General features: G+C 40.6%; 1 protein-coding gene across 2 annotated transcripts in view; it reads left to right on the top strand.

The window, feature by feature from the left end:
* The window catches only part of RTN1 (reticulon 1), a gene marked incomplete at both ends in the record, with an annotated part of 234,498 nt that overhangs the window by 92,372 nt on the left and 115,272 nt on the right, over positions 1-26,854 (top strand). Inside the window, one exon of one of the 2 annotated variants that reach the window (XM_079700819.1) lies at positions 16,521-17,291. The exons of the other annotated variant lie outside the window; for it this stretch is intronic. Coding sequence (XP_079556945.1) covers positions 16,521-17,291 — 771 coding nt within the window. The remainder of the gene's footprint in view (positions 1-16,520; positions 17,292-26,854) is intronic. 2 annotated transcript variants of the gene reach the window in all.

Genomic DNA, 26,854 nt, shown 5'->3' with positions numbered 1-26,854 from the left:
CTACACCTTTGATGTTGGCGGGGATTGTTTAGACTGTTGTGTGATAAAGCCAAAGAGAAATAATCCTTTTTATTTTAATTCTGTTTATGTTTAATCTTACTGTAAACAAAATCCGCATGGCCTGTCTTATAAGACTGCATTTCAGCGTTCTACTTTCTCGGCTTCTTGTACAATGTGACAGGTTCTGCAAGGAGCAGGGCTTGCTCCTTCAGGGTTCCCAGCAGAGTTCTCATCAATTATTCTGGAATTCTAGCAGCAGAACACTCATTGCGGGGGAAAGTGTCCATGAAAATTTTTTTCATTTATCATGAGATTTAGTGGTGAATCTTTTCATATTCATGTTCATATTGTAGAGCCTCAGAAATGCTATGTATTGATACTGACTTTATTCAGGTGCCAAATCAAAAAGCATCTTTCCTGAAGTGCTGCATATGTTAATAGTGTCTTGAAAAACACCCTAGTGGAGATTGCAGTGCAGAATGACATGACTTCATGTAAAAGACCTTCCAGCTATTACTGTTTCCATTTAACATTTGCTAAATACCCTACAGAGAACTTCCATTCTTTTTAGTAATTGTCTGCATCAGCTCAGGCGGCTATAACAAAATACCATAAAATGGGAGGCTTAGAAACAACAGAAATTTATTCCTCACAGTTCTGGAGCCTGGAAGTCTAAGACCAGGGTGACCAGTCTGGTGAGGGCCCTCTTCTGGGTTGCAGGCTTCTTGCTGTGTCCTCACATGGTGGAGAGCAGAGAGCAGCGAGCAGCAAACTCTTTCGTGACTCTTACAAGGGCACTGATACCATTCCTGAGAGCTCCACTCTCATGACCTCATTTAATCCCAGTTATCTCCCCAAAGCTCTACTTCCTCATACCATCACATTGAGCGGTAGGATTTTAACATATGAATTTGGGGGGACACAGTCTATAACAGTAATGAATACTTAAAAAATAAGCAGGATAACATCATGATCAAGAGCAATGGCTTTAGAGTCCAACTACCTACGTTCAAATTCTTCTTCAGTTATTTATAGGGTAACTAATTTGTCTTGGTTTGTCCAAGACACTCCCAGTTTTAGCACTGAAAGTCCTACATCCTGGATAACGCCTTGGGCAAGCTAAGATGATTATGATCGTAGAAATTTGATGCCTTGTTCACATCATGTACTTTCTCTAATTCTCAGTTTTCCCATCTATAAAATGGGGATAACAATAGTGCCTTCCTCACAGGATTGTTAAAGAGCTTAAAAGAGTTAATGTATGTATAGCTATTAGCACAGTGCTTAGCACATAGGAAAGTTAAATAAATCCAGCTATTGTCATCCTTATTATTTGCTAGTATAATTTTTTTTAAACAATGAGTCACACAGAATTAAATAAATTTTAATTCTGGGGAAGAGAACCATGTTAATATGTTAGTGACAAAGCTCAAGGCCCTGAAACAGTCATTTCATGGATAAGACTCCCCTGCCCTCATCTCTGAGCCATTGATAGAGTAGAAGCTGGGGCGGGGGATGGGGGTGAGGCTATGTGTAGTCCTCTAAACACAGTCCAGGGCCCTGTAGCCTGTGGGCAAAGATGACAAAAATAGACCAGGTCAATAGCCATGATGCATCCACCCTTCTGAGGCAGAGCCACACTTCAGTTAACCTCTAGTGGTCCAGCCCTTGTAAGAACAAGACAGATGATCTAAATCCTGATTTTAGTCATTGGACCATGACCACATTTTTGGAAGAGCTGTCTTAAAAGATACAGTTGCTTTGAGGTCCTATTTTTGTGTTGCCAAAGAAAAGGGAATTTTTCAAACATTTGGTGAGTCCTTCGTAAACTTAGTCAATCAGTAAGAGTTATCGAACTCTTATTAAGTGCTAAGTACTGTGCTAGAGATACAGAGACAGTAGGACCATTCTTGCCTTCAAGTATCTCCCAGTCTAGTGTGACTATAAGTTAAGGTAGACAGCCATTCAATAAGGTTGGTAACTGGCTGGTTAACTGATGTATGTGGCTTTTCACATAAAAGTGACAACTGTGGCACATTCAGAGAGATCAGGTACCCCGGTAATGGACCTATCCTAGGGCTTTTATAGAGGTGTATAATATTTGCACTCTGGCCCATGGGCAGGAGTAAGAAGAACAAAGCAGTTGAAACATAGAGAGGAAAAATTCAAGGATTCCATTATGTTTCACCAAAAGAAAACAAAAAATTGCATATTGCCTCTTCTCATCCTTTAGGTCTCAGCTTGAATGTCACCCCCTAAGAGTGTCCTGAGCATCTTTTCTAAAGTAACCCATCTCTCCTCACTGATAAACTTTTATTTTTTTTCTTATCCAGTTGTTGGTTTCCTTCAGAGCACTTATTTTAACTGTTAGTTATTTTACTTGTTTGCTGTATTAATTAGGGTGTAGGCTAAGCTTCTGTAACAAAAAGATACAAAAACAGAGTGGCTCAAACAAGTTAGAAGTTTATTTCTCTCTTATTTGACAGTCCAGAGGCAGGTGAACAGTCAGGTGAGGGTCTGCCCCAGGGCTCCCGCTTCCTTCTGTCTTCTTGCCCATTTTCTCTGTGAGTACTGCCTTCATCTGCATTGTTAAAGCTGGCTCAAAGAGACCTTGTTCATAGACTAAGTCATGGGAAGGGCAAAGAAAATGGAGGGCCACCAGCTTCGTTTTGAAGGATGTGATCTAGAGGCACACACCTCGCTTCTGTTCACATCCTGGTAATGTGTCCACACCTAGAGGGAAGTTGGGAAGTGTATAATCTTTAGCTGGGTGGCCATATGCTAAAATTCCTTGAGGGGGGTCTATTGCTAAAGGGAAGAGGGACAAGATAAACATTGGGGGACAGTGAGCAGTTCTTGCTATGCCTGCATAGTTGTGTTTTTGTTTGTTTGTTGTTTGTTGTTTAGTTCTGTCCTCCGTGGGGCCAGGGACTATATATCTGTCTTATTCACCGTTATTTCCTCAGAAACTAGAGTAAGTGCCTAGCATATAGTAGGCACTCATTATATTTGGATGAATGAAGTTAAACAACTAAACACTGAAAAATAGAATTTGCTATATCATAATTGGGTTTGGCTTGTCTTCATAATTCTCACAGTACTACTAAACAGTTACTTTAGAATGTTCATGTAGTTATTGATTGGCATCATCTAACATGGTGACTGGCAGGCCCATAACAAGTATTCAACAAATGCTGTTTCCTTCCATTTCTTTTAGTTAGGAAGAAAAGATTCATATATAGGATATAAATATATGTTAAGAAATAATATTGAAACCATTAATCTTGACATTCAGAGAAGAAATATGAAACATTAAAGAATCAAAGAATTTACCTTAAAGGATAGCATTTTCAAAAATCAGTTCTCTCGGGGATCCTCTGACAAACAATGACCAACAGCCAACAAGCAATTGGATAGCTCTGTTTTAACTGTTGGTTTCTTCTCAAAATATAAGTGCATCTTATTGGCGTCTGACTTACCAACTTCCAGATAAATAAAAAATAATGTTGAATAATGTACATGAGTTTGGAGCAAAAATAATAAAAACAAAGGTAGAAGAGCAGATATATATTGACTCTGGCCTGTTCCTACACAGTTAGGAAAGGGAAAGCTTGATCCTGTATTTTCTTTCCAATTGCTTTTTGCAAGAAACATTTATTTTGAAAACCACTTTGTGTTAAGAGACAGGTTAAAATTTCAGCTAATTGTTACCCAAATTTTCTAAAAAAATAATGCTTAAATGTGATTGACTTTTGTTTGTGGCCTAATCTGTTAATTCAGTCCTTAAATAGAAGAAGTACAGTTCTTAGGAGTCATGATTAGAGGGCTTCAAACAACAGATGTGGGAGATAATGTCCTGCAGATTATTTTTAGGAGTTTTTTTAAAAAACATGAAAATTTAATGCTTATATTGAATTATTTACGTAGTAATTGGTTGCTGGTTCCTCTTCCAGGGCACATTTGGTTTTGGCTTCTGTTCTCATTTTATGAAATCTTACAGAATGAAGAAATGCAGTATCCTCTGCAAGCTTTTATTTATTTATGGTTTTATCCAGACTATTTTAACTGTTCATATACTAGCTTATTTAGGGAGTCTATTTTTTTGCCCTCAAACATGCCAGATTCATTTCAGACTACTTTAAAAAGATGCCTGTGAGATGGTGTCCAAAATTTAGATGGGATTTGTAGAAATTCATGTAACTCTCTGAATACATTTGACTGAACATCAGAGCATCAAAGCTTCTGTCCTTGGAAATTTATTACCTATACTTTGGCCTATACAAATCCTCCACATCCTTCAAGATTGAGCTCAAAACTCTTCACTTCTGTGAAACTTCCTGAGCCAGGCACTTCTGTATTAAAGAACTTTCTTCTGAACCCACCTTCTCTGGTCTCTTTGAGAGCTGTGCTCTCTGGAGCCCAGAACTCCAGGATATATATATATATATATTATATATATTATATATATATATATATAATATATATTATATATATATATATATAATATATATATATAATATATATATATATTTTTTTTTAAATAAATTTATTTATTTATTTTTGCATTGGGTCTTCGTAGCTGCATGCAGCCTTTCTCTAGTTGCAGCAAGCGGAGGCCACTCTTTGTTGTGGTGCACGGGCTTCTCATTGCTGTGGCTTTTCTTGTTGCAGAGCACGGGCTCTAGGCACGTGGGCTTCAGTAGTTGTGACTCGCAGGCTCTAGAACACAGGCTCAGTAGTTGTGGCGCACAGGCTTAGTTGCTCCACGGCATGTGGGATCTTCCCGGACCAGGGATTGAACCCACGTCCCCTGCATTGGCAGGTGGCTTCTTAACCACTGAGCCACCAGGAAAGTCCCCAGGCTATATTTAAAAGCAAGTCCTGGTGAATGTTCACTATTTTTTCATGGCATCTGCTGAAACCACTCTTTTTCTTAGCCTCTGTGTACTTACGTATTAAAAAAAAATGTTATAGTGATCATGTAATATTGCTTTTATAATTTTAAAAAAATCACAAATTAATTTGGCATGACTCCCAAACCTGTATGCTGCCATTGTGGGAGCTATTATTGGACTAATTGCTCTAAAACAATCACTGGATCCTTGTTTCCCACCATCTCTATGAAACCCTCACACTGGCTTCATAATCCCAGCCACCCCTTCTGGCCTGACTTCCTACTGCTTCCCAAGGTCTCCTGTTGGAGTTGGGATTCTTTCCTACTCATTACTTCATCTTTACCTTTGCTATTATTTTCTGCTCCCAAAATAACTTTGTACTGCTTCCCTCTGCCTCTCTAAAACATATGTATTTTCAGATCCCCAGTGCAAGTCTCATTTTCCTCACAATAGTAGTCTTTCTCCAAATTCCCCAAAACACAATGCATTTTTATTGATCATCATGCAGGTAGCTTATACTAGAGCAGTGTGATATTTCAGTTATCCCCTTCAAATATGCAGTTGATTGAAATTTTGCATTGATGGCAGAAATTATGTGTTTTGAATTTATTGCTTATTATTTATTGTTCTTTTTCTTCTTGGAGATAAAAGGAAAGAAAATGGGAAGAAAAGGAATCTTGATATAGTTTCCTGACTGAGCACTCAAGCCACTTGGATCAATACTCCCAAACTCTGGCACATCAATGGCTGAGTTATTGTCTTGCTTTAAACACTTCCTCTGCCCATAGATCAGATAGCTCAGAGAAGCAAAATGAATGCTGTTGTTGATAAAGGGCATTAATCTTTCTTTTCTTTCTCCTTGATTAGTATAGCTACCTCTGGGCTCCATTTTCTGTACACCTTAATAGAATAAATTTTCTACATATATTTTGATTGTGACTGCATGTGATTGTATGTGTGTGTTAAAGTCAAGTGGTTTGCATCAAGTGATGCATCCTGAATTCCAGTTTTATGTTAATTTGTCCCCACATGTCATTCACCTGTTTCTGCTCTTACAACCTGCATTCCACATGAGATTATGTTTAAAATTAGGAATGCTCAAAATCCCAAATTAAATTTCAAATATTCCAGAACATAGGAGTTAGATTTTGAAAACTTGAGGAAGAAGGTGTACTGTATAAATGCAGAATGGTAGCTAATGTTAATCATGCTATTGATCCTTTCAGGTCCAGCCACAAAAAGGGTCCTCCTGCCCAGTGTGGCTCACGCCAATAGAACAAGACTGAGTTCTTCGTTTAGGAAGGAAAGGAAAGCTTTATTCTTTAATAAAGAATGGAGAGATGGGAGCTCCCATTTCAGAGCACATGCTCTCCGCAGCAGCCTGTGGGCGGGGCTGCTTTATAGGGATCTCATCAGAGGGGAGGGGGAGTGGGCAGAGTTTTCCCCTGGGGTGGTCGCAGTGTCTCTGCTCACAGCCTGCTGCTGTGGCCATCTTTTTTTTTTTTTTTTTTTTTTTTTTTTTTGTGGTATGCGGGCCTCTCACTGTTGTGGCCTCTCCCGTTGCGGAGCACAGGCTCCGGACGCGCAGGCCCAGCAGCCATGGCTCACGGGCCCAGCCGCTCCGCGGCATATGGGATCCTCCCAGACCGGGGCACGAACCCGTATCCCCTGCATCGGCAGGCGGACTCTCAACCACTGCGCCACCAGGGAGGCCCTGCTGTGGCCATCTTTAATTGAGTGTCGTGGGCAGCACTTCTGCACGGGACCCACCTACCTGAGGTGTTGGCACAGCCCTGTCTTGCTAGGACCTCTGATCTGAAGGGCCAGGTGCTAGGCCTCTGCCCGAGGCAACCTATGAGCAAACGAAACTAGACTAATAAGCACAAAGGAAAAGAAAAAAAAAAAAGGTTAGACTTTATTACCCAGATTCTGTTTTTATTTCCTGGGAATTGTTAATGGGCTTTGCTGGTGACAAAACCATTCAGTCTCCTTTAATCCTCACAGCAGTTCTGAGAATAGTGCTAATAGCATCTGCTTTGGAGTCAGATTGCCCTAAATCCTAGATCTGAGTCTGTCTTTTCTGGCTGTGTTCCTCAGTCAGTTCCTTAACCTCTCTAAGCTTCTGTTTCTTTATCAATAGTATGGGTGTGGTTTAAAAAAAAGCCCTCAGATTGTTTAAGCTTGAAATGAGATAATCCATTTTTAGCACCTAGTAAGCATGCAATTTAAATGTTAGTTGTTATCTTCCTTTTGCAAGTGAGGAAACAGATTTCCTGAGAATTTAATGACTTATTAAAGGTAAGTAACTTGATGGAGATGGAAGGCCAAGTCCTCTAAAGCTTGGGACTTTTCTGTCACAGAATGCCACACTCAAAGCACCCTCACACAAGAAACCACAGCATGTCTTAGCACTCCATACCGCGTGCTCTGTCATGTCAGGCCACACAATACAGCACAGCACACACCATGTCACACCACACCACAGCATGCTGTAACATACTTTATACCATGTCATGCCACGTGACATGTCATCTTTCTAACAGAATTATCCCTCAGTCATCCTCCTTTGTCCTTCCTTTTGTGCCTCCCAAAGCGTATCACTTTATATAACATTGTTTTAGATTCCAGGGATCTGTGTTCAATTCCCAACGCAGGCACAAAATCCAAGATTTTCAGCAGAGGATGCATGTCTCAGGCACTGGTCTGTATCTGCCAGATGAAGGACATCTTTTTTTTTTTTTTTTTTTTTTTCGGTCAAGACACAGTATGGGCTGATGGCAGCCCTGCGAGGGTTGCCTTATGCTGTGTGGACATAGATTTCCCTTTATAAAACACATTCTAATGAGACACCCTAACTCTAGCTTTATCTTGATCTTGTGGATTATTCCAGAGTGAGGTAAATTCCCTTTCTAGGGTCTTCTTCAATCTGTTCTAAATGATAGATGCAGGTCATAGGCAATTACAAAAAATCTTTGCATCTGACTTTAATGTCTTTCAAACTTATGAGATATACCCAGTGCTGTGGCTAAAAGTGCAATTTGAAATTATACAGTTTAAAAAAAATTTATATACCCACATGTTTTAGTTGGACATAAATGCAACATGAGCTAATAGTACAGGGCCGAAAATATAAAGGTTTGTGAATAAAAATAGGAAGTTTAAGTCAAGGGAATCAAAACTGGGAGGGGAAATTGTCTCACTGTCCGTCTCTGGCCTCATCAGGTTGTAGTCAGGTCCAGGTCAGATTTTAGAGGGACAATGACAAACTATAGTGTATCCCCTGGCTGTAACCAGTATGATGAGTATGGAAACATATTCATTGATTTATCCCATAAGTATTTACCAAATAAAACCTATATGCCAGCAAACGTGCTTAGTATGAGGGAAACAGTGAGGTACAAGGTACAGTTCATGTCTCTTAGGAGCTCCCAGTGTGAGGAGAACAAATCATGTAAAAGAATGAAGAAGGCTCTAGCCTGAGCCATGAGAACCTAAGAGAGGACACAGGTTAATAAGAGGATCATAATAAGAGGACCTTTCTCTTCTTATTATGATCCTCCAACATCACTGCCACTCCCCAGCATTCACTGCCACAAGCAGCCAGGGACACCCAAACTTCCAGTTACAAACAATGACTTCATAGTGGATTTTTGTGACACCAGATTTCTAAGCCTACATATATATGGGAATGTACTCCACTTTGCATATGCTAAGTGTTCAACAAATCTTTTTGATTGAATTAATACATGATTAATGGTAAAGCTTATAATAAAAGTCCTTGAATGTGACTCAATCAGATGGTAATATGGAGATAATCATCCATTCAGTGATTACTGAGTACATACTATGTGCAAAGCACAGTGCTAGGAACTCAAAGATATGAAGAAGTATAAGACAATGTTCTCAACCAGTATAGGAAAAAAGATAACTGGTGACAAAGGCAGGGAAGCTGGTGGACCCCAAACAAATGGTCATGCCTCAGAGTGGAGATGAGGGAGAAAGCAGTGAGGAGTGGGTTGTTAGGCGGAGGCTGCTTAGAGGAGGTGTGGCATCACCAGAGGCTTTATTTGGACTTAGGGAGGAGTGAAGGGGCCTTTCAATTGAGGAAAAGGACCTGCACAGAGGCATAGAAGTTGAAAATCTCATGTTTGTGGGTGAACAGGTGTGTTTCTTGAGCAGGCTCAGAAATAAAACCATAAAGGCAGACTGGGGTCTCATAATGATGATCCTGAATTCTAAGCCAAAGGTTGGGCAAAGATGCTCACCAAAAGCTTTGGAACAGAGAAGTGAAGCGGTGAAAGTGGTGTTTTAGGGAGATAAATGTGTCAACTGTGTGCAAGGTGGCACAAAGAAGAGGCAAAGCTGGAACCCCTAGAACACTGAGGAAACTATCACATTAATTCAAGTAGAAGGTGATAAGGGGCCAGCTGGGGAAGCAGCCATGGATGGGAAGTAAGGAAGAAAGGTCGTGTAAGAAGGTTTCTGAGGATCAGCTAGATGATTCTCTGTCGGGGGAGGGAGTGAAAGAACCATTAAAGTGTAAACAGAAACATAGTACGTATTTTTTTTGCTACTATCAGTATATACATAGCATTAATGAAATGACCAAGAACAATTATTTTTCTCTTTGGAAATTAGCAAAATTCTTCAACAAATAACAAAAAGATTGGGATAACTTTTTTTGTTGTTCCAAAGGTAATTCTTTGCATGGTGAAGGTAACTGAGAGCTTTTTCTGTATTGAAAACATAAAGAGTGGAATATATCTAAATTAAGTGGGTGGATTAGTTAATAGCGATGGTTGCACAATTCTGTGAATAAACAAAAACTGCTGAGTTGCATGCTTTAGGAGTGAATTTTATGGTTTGTGAATTATAAATCAGTAAAGCTTTTATTTAAAAAAAAGCAATGGGAAGTCTAGGTAGGGTTGTAAGGAGCTTTTCTTAAGATCGAAGTAAATTATAAACAAATATTTACCCCCTCCCCCCCCAAAATTTTCCCCACCCAAGAAGGCTGCAGAATCACATTTCCATCTTTGAACACAGGCAAAAGAAGTCCCCACACTTCGACCTCATCAGAGCTTGGGCTTATTTTGCATCTCAGCACTTGGCAGCTTTATGCTTTCCAAGACCCTGCTGAGAACTGTCAGAGAAACTTAGACAGTGGTTTGCTGCTGGGCCAGGTTTTTCCCTCTAACAGAATTTTCTGCTAAAGTGAAAACTCCACAGGCAAACCCTGGCTCTTCATAGTGGGGGAAAAACCCAAAACTTGCTGAATCATTTTTTTATTAAACATTAATTTTACAATCCCGACAGCTAAATCTGTTATTCTGGCAGGCGAGCTTTAAATAAGACAGTGAGTTGGGGAAAGAAAGAGTACTTACTCATATTCTTAAACCCCGAGCATGTCATCAGCATTGGCTTCAAGTCTTTTGCTAGGGAATGCAGGCTCATCTTTTCCTTTTTACTCAATTAACTAATCACATAGATAAATTTTTAAAGAATGGATGTACCTTAATTTCTCAGTACCCATTTGTCATGTTAAATAACAGGGTACTTAATTTTAGAAGAGAATGTTTTCAGTGACACAGAGGCTCCTGGAGCCTCCCTGGCATATCCATTCCTCATAGATGGCTCTGTTGTCAAATGTGTCACAGCCTCCATACCGTGGGCCTGCTGATTTCTTAGCATTTAGAAAAGATGAGTGGGAGTTTCAGAGGAAAAGCCTCACTGCCTAACCTCTGTGCAGGCTACTACCATCCATCACATAGGCAGTCTAAGGGCAAATGATTCTGGGAAAAGTGAATGCAGATTCACTTCGGGTCACTGTTTCTGGCCTTTAATTCTTGAATTTTAACATGCATCTCACACCCTACTCCTACTGTCATTCCAGTTTTTTATATGCTCCCCCACTTTAAAAAATATTTCTCAAATTAATGGAACTATTGTCCCCTATACCTGTTAGTGTTGACTCTATTCAAACAATAATTGGTGTTTTGTTTTTATTTTTAATCCAGATGTTTATCTGATGGAGCACATCTACCTCTGTGCTCAGAAAACCTTTTCATATAATCATTCTTTCTTTCTGGCATTCTCAATGTTTCCATTTCAGTGCAGTGAGAGGGTCTTTACTGAGTTACAGAAGTATCATCTTAAACCATATACCCCTTATCTCCACCCTGAGGAGTCAGAATGAACTCCGTCCACAAGGGAGAAACCTCATCTGTGGGCACCAAACACTCGCCTTCCTTTTCTATTGTCTTGGTAAATTTCAACATATCATACCCAAGTCAGTCATCACCACGTTCATGACAGGATCCATCAGTTGTATCACTAGAAAGTACTTAACACCCAACCACCTGCTCATGGAGCTGTGCAGAGAACCCTGGCCTTGCACTCTTGGGACTTCAGCATCTACAGCAGACCCCAGAGCGCAACATGGGTGTGGACTGGCTATATTTAACTCCTCTGGCCCAAACGACCCTGATCACATGTCACTAGATAGGATAAAGTACCAAATGGACAGATGGTATATCTTGTAAATGCTGGTGTCCTCCCTGCAAAATAGAGGTAATCATAAAATCCACAGCTCTCATTTACTGAGTGTGTGTACTATGTGCCAGGAGTAGAGCTAAGTGCATAATCTCATTTAATCCCTGTAACAGCCCAATAAGATGGGAACTATTATTGCCCCCATTTTAAAACTGAATAAACGAGTCTCAGAGAGGCTACCTTGCCCAGAGTCTCACAACTGATAGTAGTAGAGCCAGAATACAAACCTAAGCTGTAGGCTAGCAATTCAATGAGCTTGATTCGGTAAGGATAAGTCAGAGTCAAGAATGAGGATTGTAGGACTGAAATTTTCCTTGAGAAAAGTCAAACTGTCTTCAGCTAGTCATCATTCCTTAGTATTGCCAAAGAAATTAAAAAAAATAAAATGCCCACCATTTAGGAGACTACTGAATTTGTCTAGCTCATGATTAGCATTTCTGATCTAGGACATCGGTGAATACAAAAGCCTGATTTTATCAGCACATATGATTTAATGGCAATAGTTTTAGCTTATTTTCATTCTTCTTCCACTTAGCTTAGTGACCAATGGCTCCTTCAGCTTTTATTATAAGTACTTTCCTAAAAAGTTACTTGTAAAATGAAAATTTGAAAATCAATCTCATTTTAAACTTGCTGTGCCCTCCTGTCCAGCCACCTCCCGAGAGGGCACATGTGAGTCCACACATTGACTCTCAATGTACGTCTGCCTCCACATGAATCAGGTTTCTAGATGGCCAAGGCAATAGCCAGAGAGAATGAGGAAATCAGATGTTCCCAGGAATCCTTGCTTATATAAAGAAAGTAGTAATTTCTAGTCTAGACAAGGAAAGCCCTTTTATTTAGTGGATTTGTATCTAACAATGTAACAATATTGGTTCCTGCCTGGGGCAACTGGCTTATGCTGTCTGCCTCAGTCCCCACAGCTGCCAGCTCTGCAGGAAGCGCTGACAAGGATTAATTGGCTTTCCTGAGCCTTGAGGCTCAGTTCTGCTTCCCATTTCCAGTGATCCCACAGGACTCTGCTCTCACATAATTTACTGTCTACAAGGACTTCCTATTTTCAGGAGTTCTATCTAACCGGCCCTATGTAATGTATACACATTTTCAAATTCAATAACTTCAAACCTTGAGAACCTGTCAGGATATTTAGCTCGGTTTAAGAAATGGGACATGACCACATTTAGAGTATTTAGATTATTTGTTGCTTTTATGAGGGTTCTTACATGGTCCCATTTAAAATGTGTGATTTACACAAATGGCTTTGTTCCTCTTCCTCTACTTGGTAGTATTTGTAGAGTGTGACAAAGGAGTCCTTCCAGTTTTATGCTGGGTTTCTGAGCAAGACGAAGCTAGTAAGATGAGGATTTCAGGGGTGGGAGTTCTTCCCAATAATTGATGCTATTTATAGTCTCTCAAGTAATACAGATGTAATCTAGAGTCTATTCCCTCAATTATTACCATATATCTGGCAAGCTCTATGACATCACCTCAGGGAAAATTATATTGATTCCATTGTACAGGCAAAGAAGAAGTAAAGGAAGCTGTGTCCCACTATGGCGGCAGCCAATTGGTATAAAAATCATAAAGAGTTGGAAGAGACTTCTGCTGTTGTCCCATCTAACTTTCTACCAAATGCTGGTTCCTGCCTAGACAGATTCTGAGCCTCTATCTGCCTGCCCCCTGGGATCATAACAGTCTTGTTCCTGAGATTCAGCTCCATCCCATTGTTGGATAACTTGAATTCTGGATAGTTCTTTCACATAATAGATTAAAAACATCCTCTTTGTAACTTGCATCAATTAGTTCTGCATAGAATGCCTACTCATTGATTGGTCCATTCATTCATTTATTCATTTTGTATTGGGTGCCTACTATGTACAATATAGTGTGCAAGACATGAGCCTCAGACTCTAGGAACTGACAGGTTGGCAGGAGATGACGTAGACATATAGAAGTCGTGTGTCATGCATGTGACACAAGCAATATAATTAAGTGCTACAGGATAGGGGAGGGAGAAAAATAGGAAGGGGTCAGGTCTTGACAGGTGTGGTCAGCAAATTCATCTTGGCGTGGGTAGCATTTAAAGCTGTTTTTCTTTAATGGCTTGAGGTTAAAGGTGGAGATTTGGATGTGGAGACTGTAAGGATTAAGTGTTGGAGAAGTGATGGGTAGTTTTTATTAACCGGAACTGAGAGTTTGAATTGGAGAGTGAAAGGGCTAGAAAGGCTGGTAGAGTGAGTGTGACATTGTGAAGGGCTTTCTATGCCTGGAGTAGAGGGTAAGTGAGAGTAGTGGAGACAGGGCTGTGGCCAGGTGGCATTCACATCATTCATGTCTCTCAAATGCTAGGCTGCAGAGTTTAAGGATTATCCAGTGAGGCAAGGCAGAGCCCTGGGGCCAGTTGCTGAATAGGTGACAGTTGTGTTTAGTTTGATAACCGGTGGCAGGAGACAGTGGGCTGCAGGGCTATAAGGGTCAGGAGTGCTGTGGTGGCCCCTGCAATAGAAGCATTGACTGAAAGTTGAATGATAATGACTGTGACACAGCCCTGGAAACTATCTACTGTGTCTTCCCCGGGAGAGCGTCCCCTCCCCCACTCCGCAGACTGTTTATATCCAGTGGCAAACCCCTCCTTACTTTCTGGTGAACTATTACTTATTAACATGTGGAAGTGGTTCCAGGTAATTGTGGTAGAGAATCCCAGGATCCAAATGTCTGTAGTGAAGTATCTCTGCATTGATTTCCCTGCCTCCAGTGAGGTCTACATGTAGGCTAAGCCCATATAACGAAAGAAGCTTTAAATATCCTTTAGGATAATGGTGTGTGTGCACACACGGATTTAAATTGAATAGTTTTTCTTTGGTGGTCTATGTATGGTAGGCAATAAGAGCCATCATTACTACTATTCCTTTTGTTATTGAGTTTGTTTTTGTTTTTGTCTAACTTGAAAAATGGGGCTGCCATATACAAAGGAAGTATAACTAGAAGACTAGCTGAAATGTACAGATTTAAACTGGCCTGTTGCTCACAAAGTTAGGCTACTTGCTGAATAAAGTGAATGTCACTAGCAATTTAGGGGTATGTTCCAACCTGTCTTCTCACACATTGTGTTATTTATGCTTTATTCTAAACTTCAAAATTACCTTCTTTAATTTTGCAAATGTTTACTGAGTACCTACCATGTGCCTGGCCCTGTTCTAGGTTTTGGGCTACATTAATGAACAAAATAGTCAAACATTCCTGCCCTCATGGAACATACCTAGCAAGTGGGGGGGAGGCAGTCATTAAATAAGTAATGAATAAATAAGTTAATTATATGGTATACTAGAAGGAGATAAGTGCTACAGGAAAAAGAAAAAGTAGAGAAAAGTAGGAAGGGTCAGAGTTGCTTGGGAGTGTAGGGTGAGTTGTAGTTTGAGATAGAGTGGTCAGGGTCGCCTTCCTTAAGAAGGTGACATTTGAGGAAGACTTGGTGGTGAGTGGATTAGGTTTGCAGGTAAAAGGCAGGTATCTGGATGAAGAGAACTCCTAGGAAAGAAAGCAGCTCCTGCAATGGTGCTGAGGCAGAAGAGTGCTAGAAGTGAAGAGGCTCTGTGCTTTTCCATTTCCCTTAGACGAACAGTGGCTCATGTAACCAAGGAGAAAGCTAGGAAAAGAAAATAGCTAAGTTTATTTGTAATAAAACTGATTCAAAATTACTTTTAAAAAAAACTTCACAAACTGATTTAAGGAGGTACAAAGGGCACTAGGCGAGGTTTTCTGACTTCTAGACTGCTTGGGTCTGAATCCTGACTCTGCCACTTTCTGCCTGTGCGATCTTTGGTGTGTCATTCAGCCCTTCTGTTCCTCAGTTTCCTCATCTGTTGAATGAGGCTAATTATAGTACCTATCTTCTAGGATTGCTTTGATGATTAAATGAGTCAATATTAATAAAAAGCTTGGTACTCTGTCTGACACATAGCAAGATTCAAATATTAGCTATTAATATTATTATGTTACTGTTACTACCTTTGTTACTTTTATGAGTTGGTGTCCTAATCTGGAATATTCTTTGAGTGTGTCTTAAGGGCTGAATGTGTGTGTATGTGTGATCTCTTGAGAGTGTGGGGCTTAATTTAAATAATTAGTTTGAAAGAATTAGGTAAAATCCTGCTGCTTAGCACATGATACGGCCTCAATGAATGTTAGTTTTCTTCCCCTCTGGCAGTATTTTACAGCACAGAAAAATAATAAAGGGTTTCCTTCTTCTTGCTATTAATGAATTTTTTGGCTTATTTATGAATAAAATGAAGGCCTGGTGAAAGCATTCTATAGACGCAAACTTGGAAACTTACTTTGCTCTTAGAAACCCACCAAGAAATTCCCAGTGGGTCATTTTGAATATCATTGGAAGGCAAAGGGTGGGTAGTGGTGGGGAATGGAAAAGAAAAACAAAATGAGGAGAAAACTGAAGAAAGAGGGAAACACTCCATTAAGGTGATACCACTTTGGGATGAGGCCACCAGGAAACTGGGAGTTTCTTTCTCTGAGGACCTTTAGCAAGAGAAGGGATGGCATCAATCCAGGTAGGGCAGGAGTCCTTGAATGGAAAGGCTGGACCAGAGAGGGTTCTTGAGCCTTCTCCCAGCTTGTTGAGTCTCCAAGAGCAACCATTCTCCCTAGTGGACTATCCTATTGTTGTATTTACACACCTGAATTTGCCTATATTTCCACCTCTGTTTAAAGAGTCGTTAATACTTTAGATACAAAGAAGGCTTCTGTTGAATAATACCAAGTAAGAATCAGTCACTGTATATTGAAGTACCAGATGTTGAGAATCAACTTTCTAGTCCTCTGGGGTCTGTCCCCAACATCTCTGGATGTGGCAGCTTATGTGGTCTGCTGCCAGAAAAATACGAGTGCTTGGGGCTATCAGGGAGACAAGGCAAAGCAACATGAGAGTGGTCCGAAGGAACTCTGAGGTCTTGAGGAGAAAGGATGCTGTGTCTGCACGGGCCAGGGTGGGTGGTGGGTTAGGCTGGAGAGAGAACTGGTGCCAGACGCCCCCTCACCGTCTGCTGCTGTTTTGATTCACAGGTGCAGCAGATGTTTCCAAGGCCATGGATCATACCTTTTCAACAGCAGCAAAAGATGGGGAAGGAGTGTGTTACACATCTCTGATTTCTGACATCTGTTACCCACCTCGGGAGGATTCTACATATTTCACTGGAATTCTTCAGAAGGAAAACAGCCACATCACCACTTCAGAGAGCCCTGAGGAGTTGCGTACCCCCGGGCCCTCCTTACCAGATGTGCCTGGGACGGAGCCTCGTGGCTTATTTAGTTCTGATTCTGGAATAGAAATGACTCCTGCAGAGTCCACTGAAGTGAGCAAGATCTTAGCAGACCCCCTGGACCAGATGAAAGCAGAAGCCTATAAATACATTGACATAACTAGGCCAGAGGAGGTGAAATATCAGGAGCAACGTCACCCCAAGTTGGAAGAGAAAGACTCGGACTTTAAGAAGGACACTGACATCTCAGCAAAATCCGAAGAGGCCCGTGAAGCAGAGAAACCATCTCCTGTGGAGGGAAAAATCCTCAAGGACCATTTATTTGAAGAATCAACGTTTGAACCATATGTAGACGATATCTCTGAAGAACAGCACAGTGCTCCCCTGATCACTGCCCCTGTCAGAATCACGCTGACTGAGATCGAACCTTCTATTGAAACTGCTACCCCAGAGAAGACCCCCGAGAAGCAAGGTATCTGCCTGAAACCAAGTCCTGACACAGTCCCCACAGTCACCGTCTCAGAGCCTGAAGATGACAGCCCAGGATCCGTCACTCCTCCGTCTTCTGGAACAGGTAAGGCAACGGAAAACCCAGCATATGGAAATCTGAACATTAAGGAGTGAAGATTTGCATTCAAAATACTTAAATCTCAATTTAACTGATTTAATTAACATATAACTTTTTCAATCTTGTGCCCATTATGCAAAGGTTGACATCTGGGATTTTTTAGAGTCCTGTCAGATTTGCTTTGTAAAATATTTCTTTCTTCATTTGAGGGGAGAGGTAAAGATGACACACTGGGGCCATTAAAATCCTCCTGTGGCTTTACTCTTCAGAGCAGAGAAGGAGATGCTGCCGGCTTTTAGGTTAGCTCTCCTCCCTGACCTCTCGGCATCGTGGAGAGTACCTTGACTGTTCTTCCCAGACCAGGTGGGCCACCTTGGATAGAGCATTTAACATTCCTGGCCCCAACTCCAAGTCTGAACAATGAAGGGGGGTAGGGTAGAGGTTAGAGTCTTTTTTTTGTCGGGGGGAAGGGGCAGTGACAGGAAACCTAAACAAAGGGTACTCCTCCCCTCCCCCTTCAATCTCAGCACATCATTTTCATCTTTTTAGTTTATTGAAGTTCTGCATACAATTTTATTTTTTAAACTAAAGATCCTATTTGGTTAGAATAAAAAAAGTTCAGAATTCACTAGCCTATGATGTTTTTCAACCTGAGCCTTCTACTCTGACTCAAGGCAGGGTGTTGTTAAACCACATTGAAACCCCTCTCAAACACAAAGAGGACCTTCCATACCCTAATGAAAGGCCAGAGTGGTAGCTAGAGAGAGCTTCCCCATCCCACCCTGTGCCACCATCCTGGGTAGTAGAAGTGGAGCCTTTGTATCTCCATCGCTCTCAAATGCTCATGAGGCATCAGGATGAAGAGGATAATGAGAGATCCTTGAATCGTCCCCTGCCTCCAGTGGCTGGAATTCTGACCCCACCCAAAAGAAATTTACAAACCTTTTTGATTTACAAAAAGCAATTTTCAAAAGAATAGATATAGGTATATGTATAACTGAATCATTTTGCTGTACACCTGAAACTAACACAACACGCTTAACTACACTCCAATATAAAATAAAAAGTTTAAAAAACAATTTTCAGCACCTCAGATGAAAGAGCTTCTACTGAACTCTTAAAACAGATCTAAACCCTTACAATTAGGAGTGACTGCTCTAAATCCTGATGATGCAGTAAGTCCAAGTGTTAGAACAGAGAGGATTTAATGGAAGTCCCTCCTGTCTTATTTCCCTAAAGATTTTAGCATCAATTCCTCCCCTCCCCAGCCTTACCTCAGACTCATTCAGCTGTAAACTCACTGCACCAAGTTCCTGATTTTCAAATTCATTCATTCACTCAACACACACTTTCTTTTGGTCAGGCACTTGAATAGGCACTGGTGATGCTGGAGTTGAAAAGCAAACAAAAAGCAGTCCCTGCCTTCCAGTGGGACAGATGACCAGGGAAATAGTCACACTCCAGCGTGACTTATCCCAGCTGACAGCAGGAGGTAGGGACATATCTGAGTCTCAAAGCCTCCTTGTGGTTTTTCTGGCAATGCATATAAAACCCTTCGATTATCCCATGACATAAAGATACTGACACTCTGAAGATATAAACTACGTTATAAGCTGTGTTTACAGAGCTCCAGGGTTGTCTGGTGGTCAGTACAGAAGAACTTTGGCTAGTCTTCAGGAAGAGTGAAATGACCCCATATGTTTTGGTCCATTTATTATATGACACATGCCTCATGAGAAAATTACAGTTTACAAAGCTGATGGTAAAGACTTGATACAGGATTCATTAATTAGGAGGGAATTTTATTTTTCTTCAGTAGTCACGACTCACTGGGGTTTGGGAGCATCTTCAAGAGAAGACAAAGTCAGATTTGGCTCTCATGATCTTGAAGTTTTATGATCTGTTGGTGGCCATTTGACAGCAAGGGGTTAGGGCAGTGGTTTTCTCTGCAATTGTTTCAAATAAACATTCTAAGTAAGGTTTATTCCAGAAAGAGAAAGTCCCCTGTCCCATTACATAATTATCTCCCATGTTCAGCTCCTCTCTCCACACACATCCCACACCAATAACACCTGAGTCATATGAGAACACGTAAGAATAAAATTAATAGGAGAGATAGGAGGACTCAGTTTGTCATTGAGGCTTTTCTCCTTGTCTTTTTTATCCCAAGAGGTTACCCTAACCTCCTCCCCATCTTGTGAGCCCCTGGTACCATGTGACACTGTGCCCATAGACACTGGAGGATTTGGGCTTTATTACATCTGTTGGGTCTTGATTCACTCTGCCATTTCCTGTGCTGACAGGTAAGACAAACAAAGAATTACATATAATCCTACATAGAAACTGAGGAAAAGGAAAGCATGCTAAAGAAAAGGAGTTCAGTTTTTCATTGTTTAATAAATAAGGAATTATCAACTGACTCTGGGGAATAATCCTAATTATGTGAATTATGAATCAGAAGAAGATCTAATTTAGAACAGTTTTAGCCGCAGACCCTAAAGCTTAAGCAAGGAGTCTAATATACTTTCTTCAATTCCAATAGATTATTACATTTTGTAACTTTCTCCAACATACTTAATTATTTTCATCATATTAAATAATATACCATGAGGTACGGAGGTAAAAATTCTTACAGCTTAAATATTGAAAGTTTCTTCTAAGCAAAGATCAGTCATGAATACAAGTGAAGTATTTTAGGAAAATGTAGTAAGTGCCCTGATGCACCAGACCACTGGCCTATCGGCAGCATGTTGTTTCTGACACAAACACCTAGAAGGATGGTCACGGATGTTCTTTGAGGTGTTATCCTCAGAAAGGACAATAATCAAGAGGCCATCATAAAACCACACCAGCCTCCCTTAAAAAGAAATAAGCAATAAAAAGTAAATCAGTTTAAACTCTGAAAACTACTGTTGCTATTTCCTTGCATTGATGAGGTCTGTGATTCTCCTACCCATTTTGAAAATTTGTTCTTTTATTCAAAAATACTTATTGAGTGACTTCAATGTGTCAGACATGTGCTGGGCACCAGAGAACAGTGAACAAGATGTGTAAAGTCCCTGCCCTCATGGAGCTTCCTTGCTAGTGGGAGAAGTCAATAAAAGGAAGCACATAAATAAATAGTGTAATTTCATGGAGTGTGAATACTGTGAAGAGTGATAGAATGTTGGGTGTGAGAGGGTCAAGGATGGCCTCTCTGAGGTGACATGTGATCTGAGATTTGAATGAGAAGAAGCTCACAGTTCAGAGAGGGGTTAAGAGGGGCCCCAGGTGCAGAGGACAACTAATACACAGGCCCCAAGGCTGTATTATTTGGGAACTGAAAGATGGTCGAAAGGAGCAGGAGAGGAGTGTGGCATAGAACAGAATTGGAGAGGTAGACAGGGCCCTGATCATCAGGGCTTCACATGCGAGGATAAAGAATTTGAATTTTGTTCCAAATGCAATGGGAAAGCATTGGAGGGTTTTAATCTGGGAAGTGATGCCATTCGTTCATTCATCCTTTCACTTAACAAATATGTATTGACCATTTACTCCATACCAGGTATTGCTCCATCACTGCTGGGGATACAGTGGTGAAACATAACAAGGTTCCTGCATGCATGGAGTTTGCGTTCTAATTGAGAAGACTTACATACAAATAAATAATAATGTAATATCAGGTCGTTATAGTGGTTACGAAGAAAAATAAAGCAAGATAGAATGTAAGAGGGTGATGGGGTGGCCATGAGGAAACGCGTTTCCATGCTGATGGTTTTCAGCAGAGACCTGAATGGGGTGAGAGAGCAAGCCATATAGACACCTGAGGAAGAAATGCCAGGCTGAGGAGACAACCAGTGCAGAGGCCCAGAGCTGGGAATGTCCTGTGTGTTCCAGGAGCAGCTAGAAGGTCAGTGTGGCTGCAGTGGGGAGAAGGAAGGGAAGAGCTGCAGCATCAGATTTGTGTTTTCAAAAGATCCTTCTGGAAGATGAGTGGAGAATGAGCCGGGAGCAAAGGGGAGGCCTGAATGGCAGCATTGTTCATCATTGTTCACTGGCATCTGCGACTTGGTAGACTGGCCCATGTTCACCTTCCATTTTATCAATCTGAATTATATCATTCATAATTATCATCAGCAGCAAACACATCTCCCCATGTGGGGTGGTTCTAACTTTCTCAGCTTCTATATTCTATTTAATTATTTTCAATGACTGTTTCTAGCTTTGCTGTGTCAGACCTGACACATAACTAGTGTCTTAGCTAGAGGCCCATAAGTTTTTAACAAGGGTAGGAAAACCTCTGTTTTGTTCTAAATTTTCTCCTGATTCCTCCTAGCACTTTGTTAAACTTTTACTTCACTTTAAGAATAGAGGGCAATGTCTACACTATATACTGAGTCCCCTTTCACTCATAATAAAGATGATTTTTTTTAAAGTAGTACTTTTACTTACCCAAGGTGAAACTTATCAGGCCCTTTCCTCCCACCCCACAGCTCTCTGATATCATCCTTACTCTTGAGTAAATAAAGCAATATCCTTGAGCCTTCTTTTCTGAATGCTCTAACACAGTGGTTTTCAGCTAGAGGTAGGGTTACCGGATAAAAATACCAATATTTCATGGGACATACTTATACTAAAAAAATTCGTTGTTTATCAGAGATTCCTATTTAACTGGGTATCCTGTATTTTTTTTTTTTTTTTTTTTTTTTTTTTTAATTTTTATTTTTATTTTTATTTTTTGCTTTATCACAAATTTAATCAGTTATATGTATACATATGTTCCCATATCCCCTCCCTTTTGCGTCTCCCTCCCACCCTCCCTATCCCACCCCTCCAGGCGGTCACAAAGCACCGAGCTGATCTCCCTGTGCTATGCGGCTGCTTCCCACTAGCTATCTACCTTACGTATCCTGTATTTTTATTTGCTAAATCTGCCATCCCTAACTGGAGGTGATCTTTAGAATCACCCTTAGAGTTACAAAATGCAAATGCCTGGGCCCCATTCACACTTACTTCTGCTAAGTCAAAATTTCTGAGGGCAGTTTTGAGCCATACACCTGATTGAGAACCACTGTTCTAAAGATCTGAGGTAGTCCTCACATGAGCTCTGTTTGTTGCGTGCCTCCTATGTGCCAGGCATTGCACTAGGTGCTGGGGATGTGATAGTGAACAAACACCTTGGCTGCCCTTTGCCCTCATGATGCTTTCAGTCTGGGGTCAGGGAGAGGTGGGGAGGGTGAAGAGACAGATGTTAATGAAATCATCACATACACATACAGAGCCACCCAGGGGCACCCGCTTGTGCAGAATGAGTGGGCACCACCCTGCCTCCTGAATAATGCAGCATCAGGCCAGTTTGCACACGAGGCAGGCTACCCTGCAGGGTCGCCTGTGGTCCTCTTAGCCCAAGAGCCTGCCTGCCTGCTTTGTGGTCTCCTAGGAATGTTGTACAAGTAGGAGTTTGGTCAGTCTTAGCAGTTTGTATGGTTAGACAGAGGCTGCCAGCGTGAGAAATTGGAAGGATGTGTGCTATGGAAAGGGATGAAATATCCAGGATGAGAACTTTCTTCCCCTGGCCCATCAAAACAGCTCACTGTTCTGACTTCCATGTTTCTGAGTATGGAATTCCTATTCATTCTACTCACCCAGGCTCACTGTTTCTGAGCGATCTTTGACCCCCCCCCCCCATTTCTTTCTCACCTACCACATGAAGCAGACCCCAAGTCTATGCTTTCTCTCTCTTCAGTGTCTCTTGAATTATCCTTTCTTTTCCATCCCTATGACCACTACAACTCATTAGGTTGTCATAATTCCTCCCCTTGACTATTGCAGTATCCTCTTAATGGGTCATCCTCCTTTTATTCTTTCTTTCCTAAGTTCATCCTAACCCTTCTGGGACCCACCAGTGCCTTCCTGATAAAATATTGACTTTTAAACTAGCTTCCAGGCCTTTCTATGATCAGGGATCTGCTTAACTTTCCAGTCATATGTGGTCTTTTGTGACTGGCTTATTTCACTTAGCATACTGTTTTCAGGGTTTAGCCATGTTGTAGCATGTATCAGTATTTCATTCCTTTTTATGGCCAAATAATATTCCAGTGTATGGATATACAAGGTTTTACTTATCCATTCATTAATTAATGGACATTGGGTTGTTTCGCTTTTTTTGACAGTTATGGATAATGCTGTTATGAACACTGTGTACAAGTTTTTATATGGACATAGGTTTTCAATTCTCTACTTATGAGTGGAATTTCTGGATCATATGGTAACTCTGAATAGTTGAGCTGCCAGACTGTTTTCCAAAGCAACTCTACCATTTTTTATTCCCACCAACAGTGGATGAGAGTTCTATTTCTCCACATCCTTTCCACCACTTGTTACTCTCTGACTTTGTTATTCTAGCAATCCTAGTGAGTGTGAAGTGGTAACACACTGTGGTTTTGATTTGCACTTCTCTGGTGAATTATGATGTTGAGCATATTTTCATATGCTTTTTTGTCACGTGTAAATATTCTTTGGAGAAATGTCTGTTCAAGCCCTTTGGCTGTTTTTTAACTGGGTTATTTGTCTTTTTATAACTGAGTTGTAATAATTTTTAACATATTCTAGATACAAGTCTCTTATAAGATATATGATTTTCTCCCATTCTGTGGATTGTCCTTCTGCGTTCTTGATGTTGTCCTCTAAAGCACAGAAGTGTTTAATTTGGATGAATTCCAAGTTGTGTATTTTTATTTTGTCATTTATGTTTTTGGTGTCATGTCTAAGAAGCCACTGTCTAATCCAGGGTCATGAAGATTCATTTCTGTGTTTTCTTCTGGAGTTTCTGGTTTTAGCTCTTATATTTAGGTTGGATCCATGTGGAGTTAATTTTTACATATGACATGAGGTAAGGGTCCAGCTTCATTCTTCTGTATGTGGTTATGCAGCTCACTTTTCCTCTTCGTCTCATTCTCCAAAATGTAATTTTCCCTATCTGAGACCCCACCCCCTTTTTGAACAGATGTAGCATGATATAGTGAGAAACACATGGAACATAAAGACTTGAGTTCAAATTTAAGCCGAGTCATTTCTAGCCACATGGCTATATCATTCAGGGTCCTGTGAGGAAACAAAGTGACACACTCAAAGGTTGTAACTGAAGAGGGTTTAAAGAGGTAGCTATTTACAAATGTGTAAAGACAGTTAAGAGACAAACAAAAGATGGTAAAGCACTCAAGGACTGGCGATATTAGGGATCTATTAGCACCCCTGGACCCAAAGGAGGAAGGGGAGGGAACAGCGTTCCCAAAGCCTGCCAAGACCTGGAGCTTCAGAAGCAGCAACAGGTATAAATACCCTAACATTTCTCTCCACCCCCTCCTCCTATGATTTCTGTTGGCTGAAAACAACCAGAAACTAGAGGGGAAGGAATTCCAGGTAATGCCTTCTATGTAGGTCAGCCTCTCAGAACAGAGAACAGGGCAGAGAAAGATGGAAATAAATCCAAGGGGGCAAAGATAGAAAAACCAGTACAGTGACCTTGGACAAGTCACTTAACCTACTGCCACTAGACTCAAAGCCCCATATGTGAAGTGCCTCTATCCCAGCAGATGCTCTACAAGTGGAGCTGTGACGATGTAGCTACTGATAGTGCTCTGGAAGTACAGGCTGTTCCTCCATTCACACTAGCCTCTACTCCCTATCTTCTTCCTCCTCCATCTGGCTTACCAGTGAGAATTAATGTAGCTTTTATACTTTTATGCTGCTTGTAATCATATCAAAGAACTATGTGCACGACTTATTACGGAACTAGCTTCTATAAAAATAGAGTTTGGGATCATGCAGTAAATCTTTTTACACATAAATTGTGTGCAAGATAATGAGGATGTTGTTGTTTTAAGTTATTAAGAAAAACAACAGCATAGATCATATCACTTCTCTGCTCAAAACCCTCCAATGGCTTCTCATTTCTCTCAAAATAAAAGCCTGATGAGATCCTACATGATGACCCCCCTTCCCTGAATGCATTTGACCTCTTTTCCTATTATTCTCCCCCTTATTCACTTTGCCCCAGACATAACTGCCTCCTTGTGATATCTATAAATCATTGTGGCTCCCACCTCCAGGCCTTTGTACTATCTGTTCCCTCTGCTTGGCATGCTTTTCGTCTGGATATCTTCTTGAATCACTGACTCACCTTCTCAAGTGTTGAATATCGGTTTCCTTCTCAGTAAGGCCTACCTTGACTACCCTATTTAAAATTGCAAACTCATCCCCACCCTGTCACAGCCCTCCTGATCCCATTACCCTAATCTACTTTTTTTATTTCCATAGCACTTAACATCTTCTAACATACTATATACTTTAATTATTTATTACATGTATTGTTTGTGTATTGTGTTCTCCTCCCACTAGAATATAAGCAGAGATTTTGTTTCCTGTTTCATTCACTAATACATCCCAAGTGCCTATAAGAGTGATGACACATAGTAGGTTCTCAGTAAATAACAGATGAATGAATGATACATGGATAAAGATAAAATCAATTCAGCTTTATAGAGAATTAGACAAATCTAAAATGTTTTATCCAATTGGGGTTCTCTCACAGTCCTAAATTGACAGATTACTTAACCATAGATAGTCTACCTCTTACCCCTCCTATATCCCTCCCAGTGACCTCAAAGCTTTGGAGAAATGACAAGTGGTTCTTGCTTACAAAAGGGCCAGAAATCACTGTCTAGAATATTCTGAAATAAGGCCCTGCTGCATGGGCAAGGGGAAAACCAAGCTCCTGAAAATTGTTGTCATGGTGATCCCAGGTAATTTCAACTAAGATAGAAATATCAGGAAGATTGCTGGTGAGGTTTGGGGGCCGTCTGGATAAACATCAGACAGAAGGCAGGCACTCACCCAGTAGACAGGGGTTGACTCTTGGGTTTTGTTCTTCTCAAGAGGAAGTGAAGAGATGAAAAAGAATGACAGTGGGCTCCACCATTAGAAGCCCTGTGGGGTTGTGCAGTATTGTAATCTGCACAGCCTGCTTGGTGGAATTGGCAAAAACTATTATATTGCTCCACTTTGTTACACTTTTCACTAAAAAAAGAGTAAAAGTATTGATTCTTATGGGAAATGTAAAGCTTAGAAGTCAAGTTGTATACAAGGATCCAAATTAGCTTTCTTTGTCTTATTGAAGTAGGGAATATGAACAGAAACAGATAAGGAATAATGGATGATTTCAAATTTGTTGACATTGGTGGGCCAAATTAGAGAGTTATATACATTGCATTATCTAATGAAATCTGTGAAACTGGAAAACTCTCTTCAGAGAATAGATTAGAAATCAAAACCATGACTTCTAGAATCTCCCACATTGGAACAGAAAAACCAACGAGGTGCTAACGCTAAGAAATTGCTGGGTCATTTTTAAAAATAGCTAGATTAAGATAGATAGGTATATCAAACACTGATTAACTGGGCCATAACAGTAATTAGCCTCTTAGTTCAGGTGGCCTGTCTTTCCAGCATAGCCCTGGAAGCAGACTATTTTTGTGCTAATGAGATATGTATTTTTTAAGCAACGAGAAAATACCTCCCCTAATGGAATT

Source organism: Hyperoodon ampullatus (genome assembly GCF_949752795.1).
Source record: "Hyperoodon ampullatus genome assembly, chromosome: 3".
Classification (NCBI taxonomy): domain Eukaryota; kingdom Metazoa; phylum Chordata; class Mammalia; order Artiodactyla; family Ziphiidae; genus Hyperoodon; species Hyperoodon ampullatus.
The sequence above is the reverse complement of the archived record's forward strand: the minus strand, read 5'-3'. Positions and strand labels throughout refer to the sequence as shown.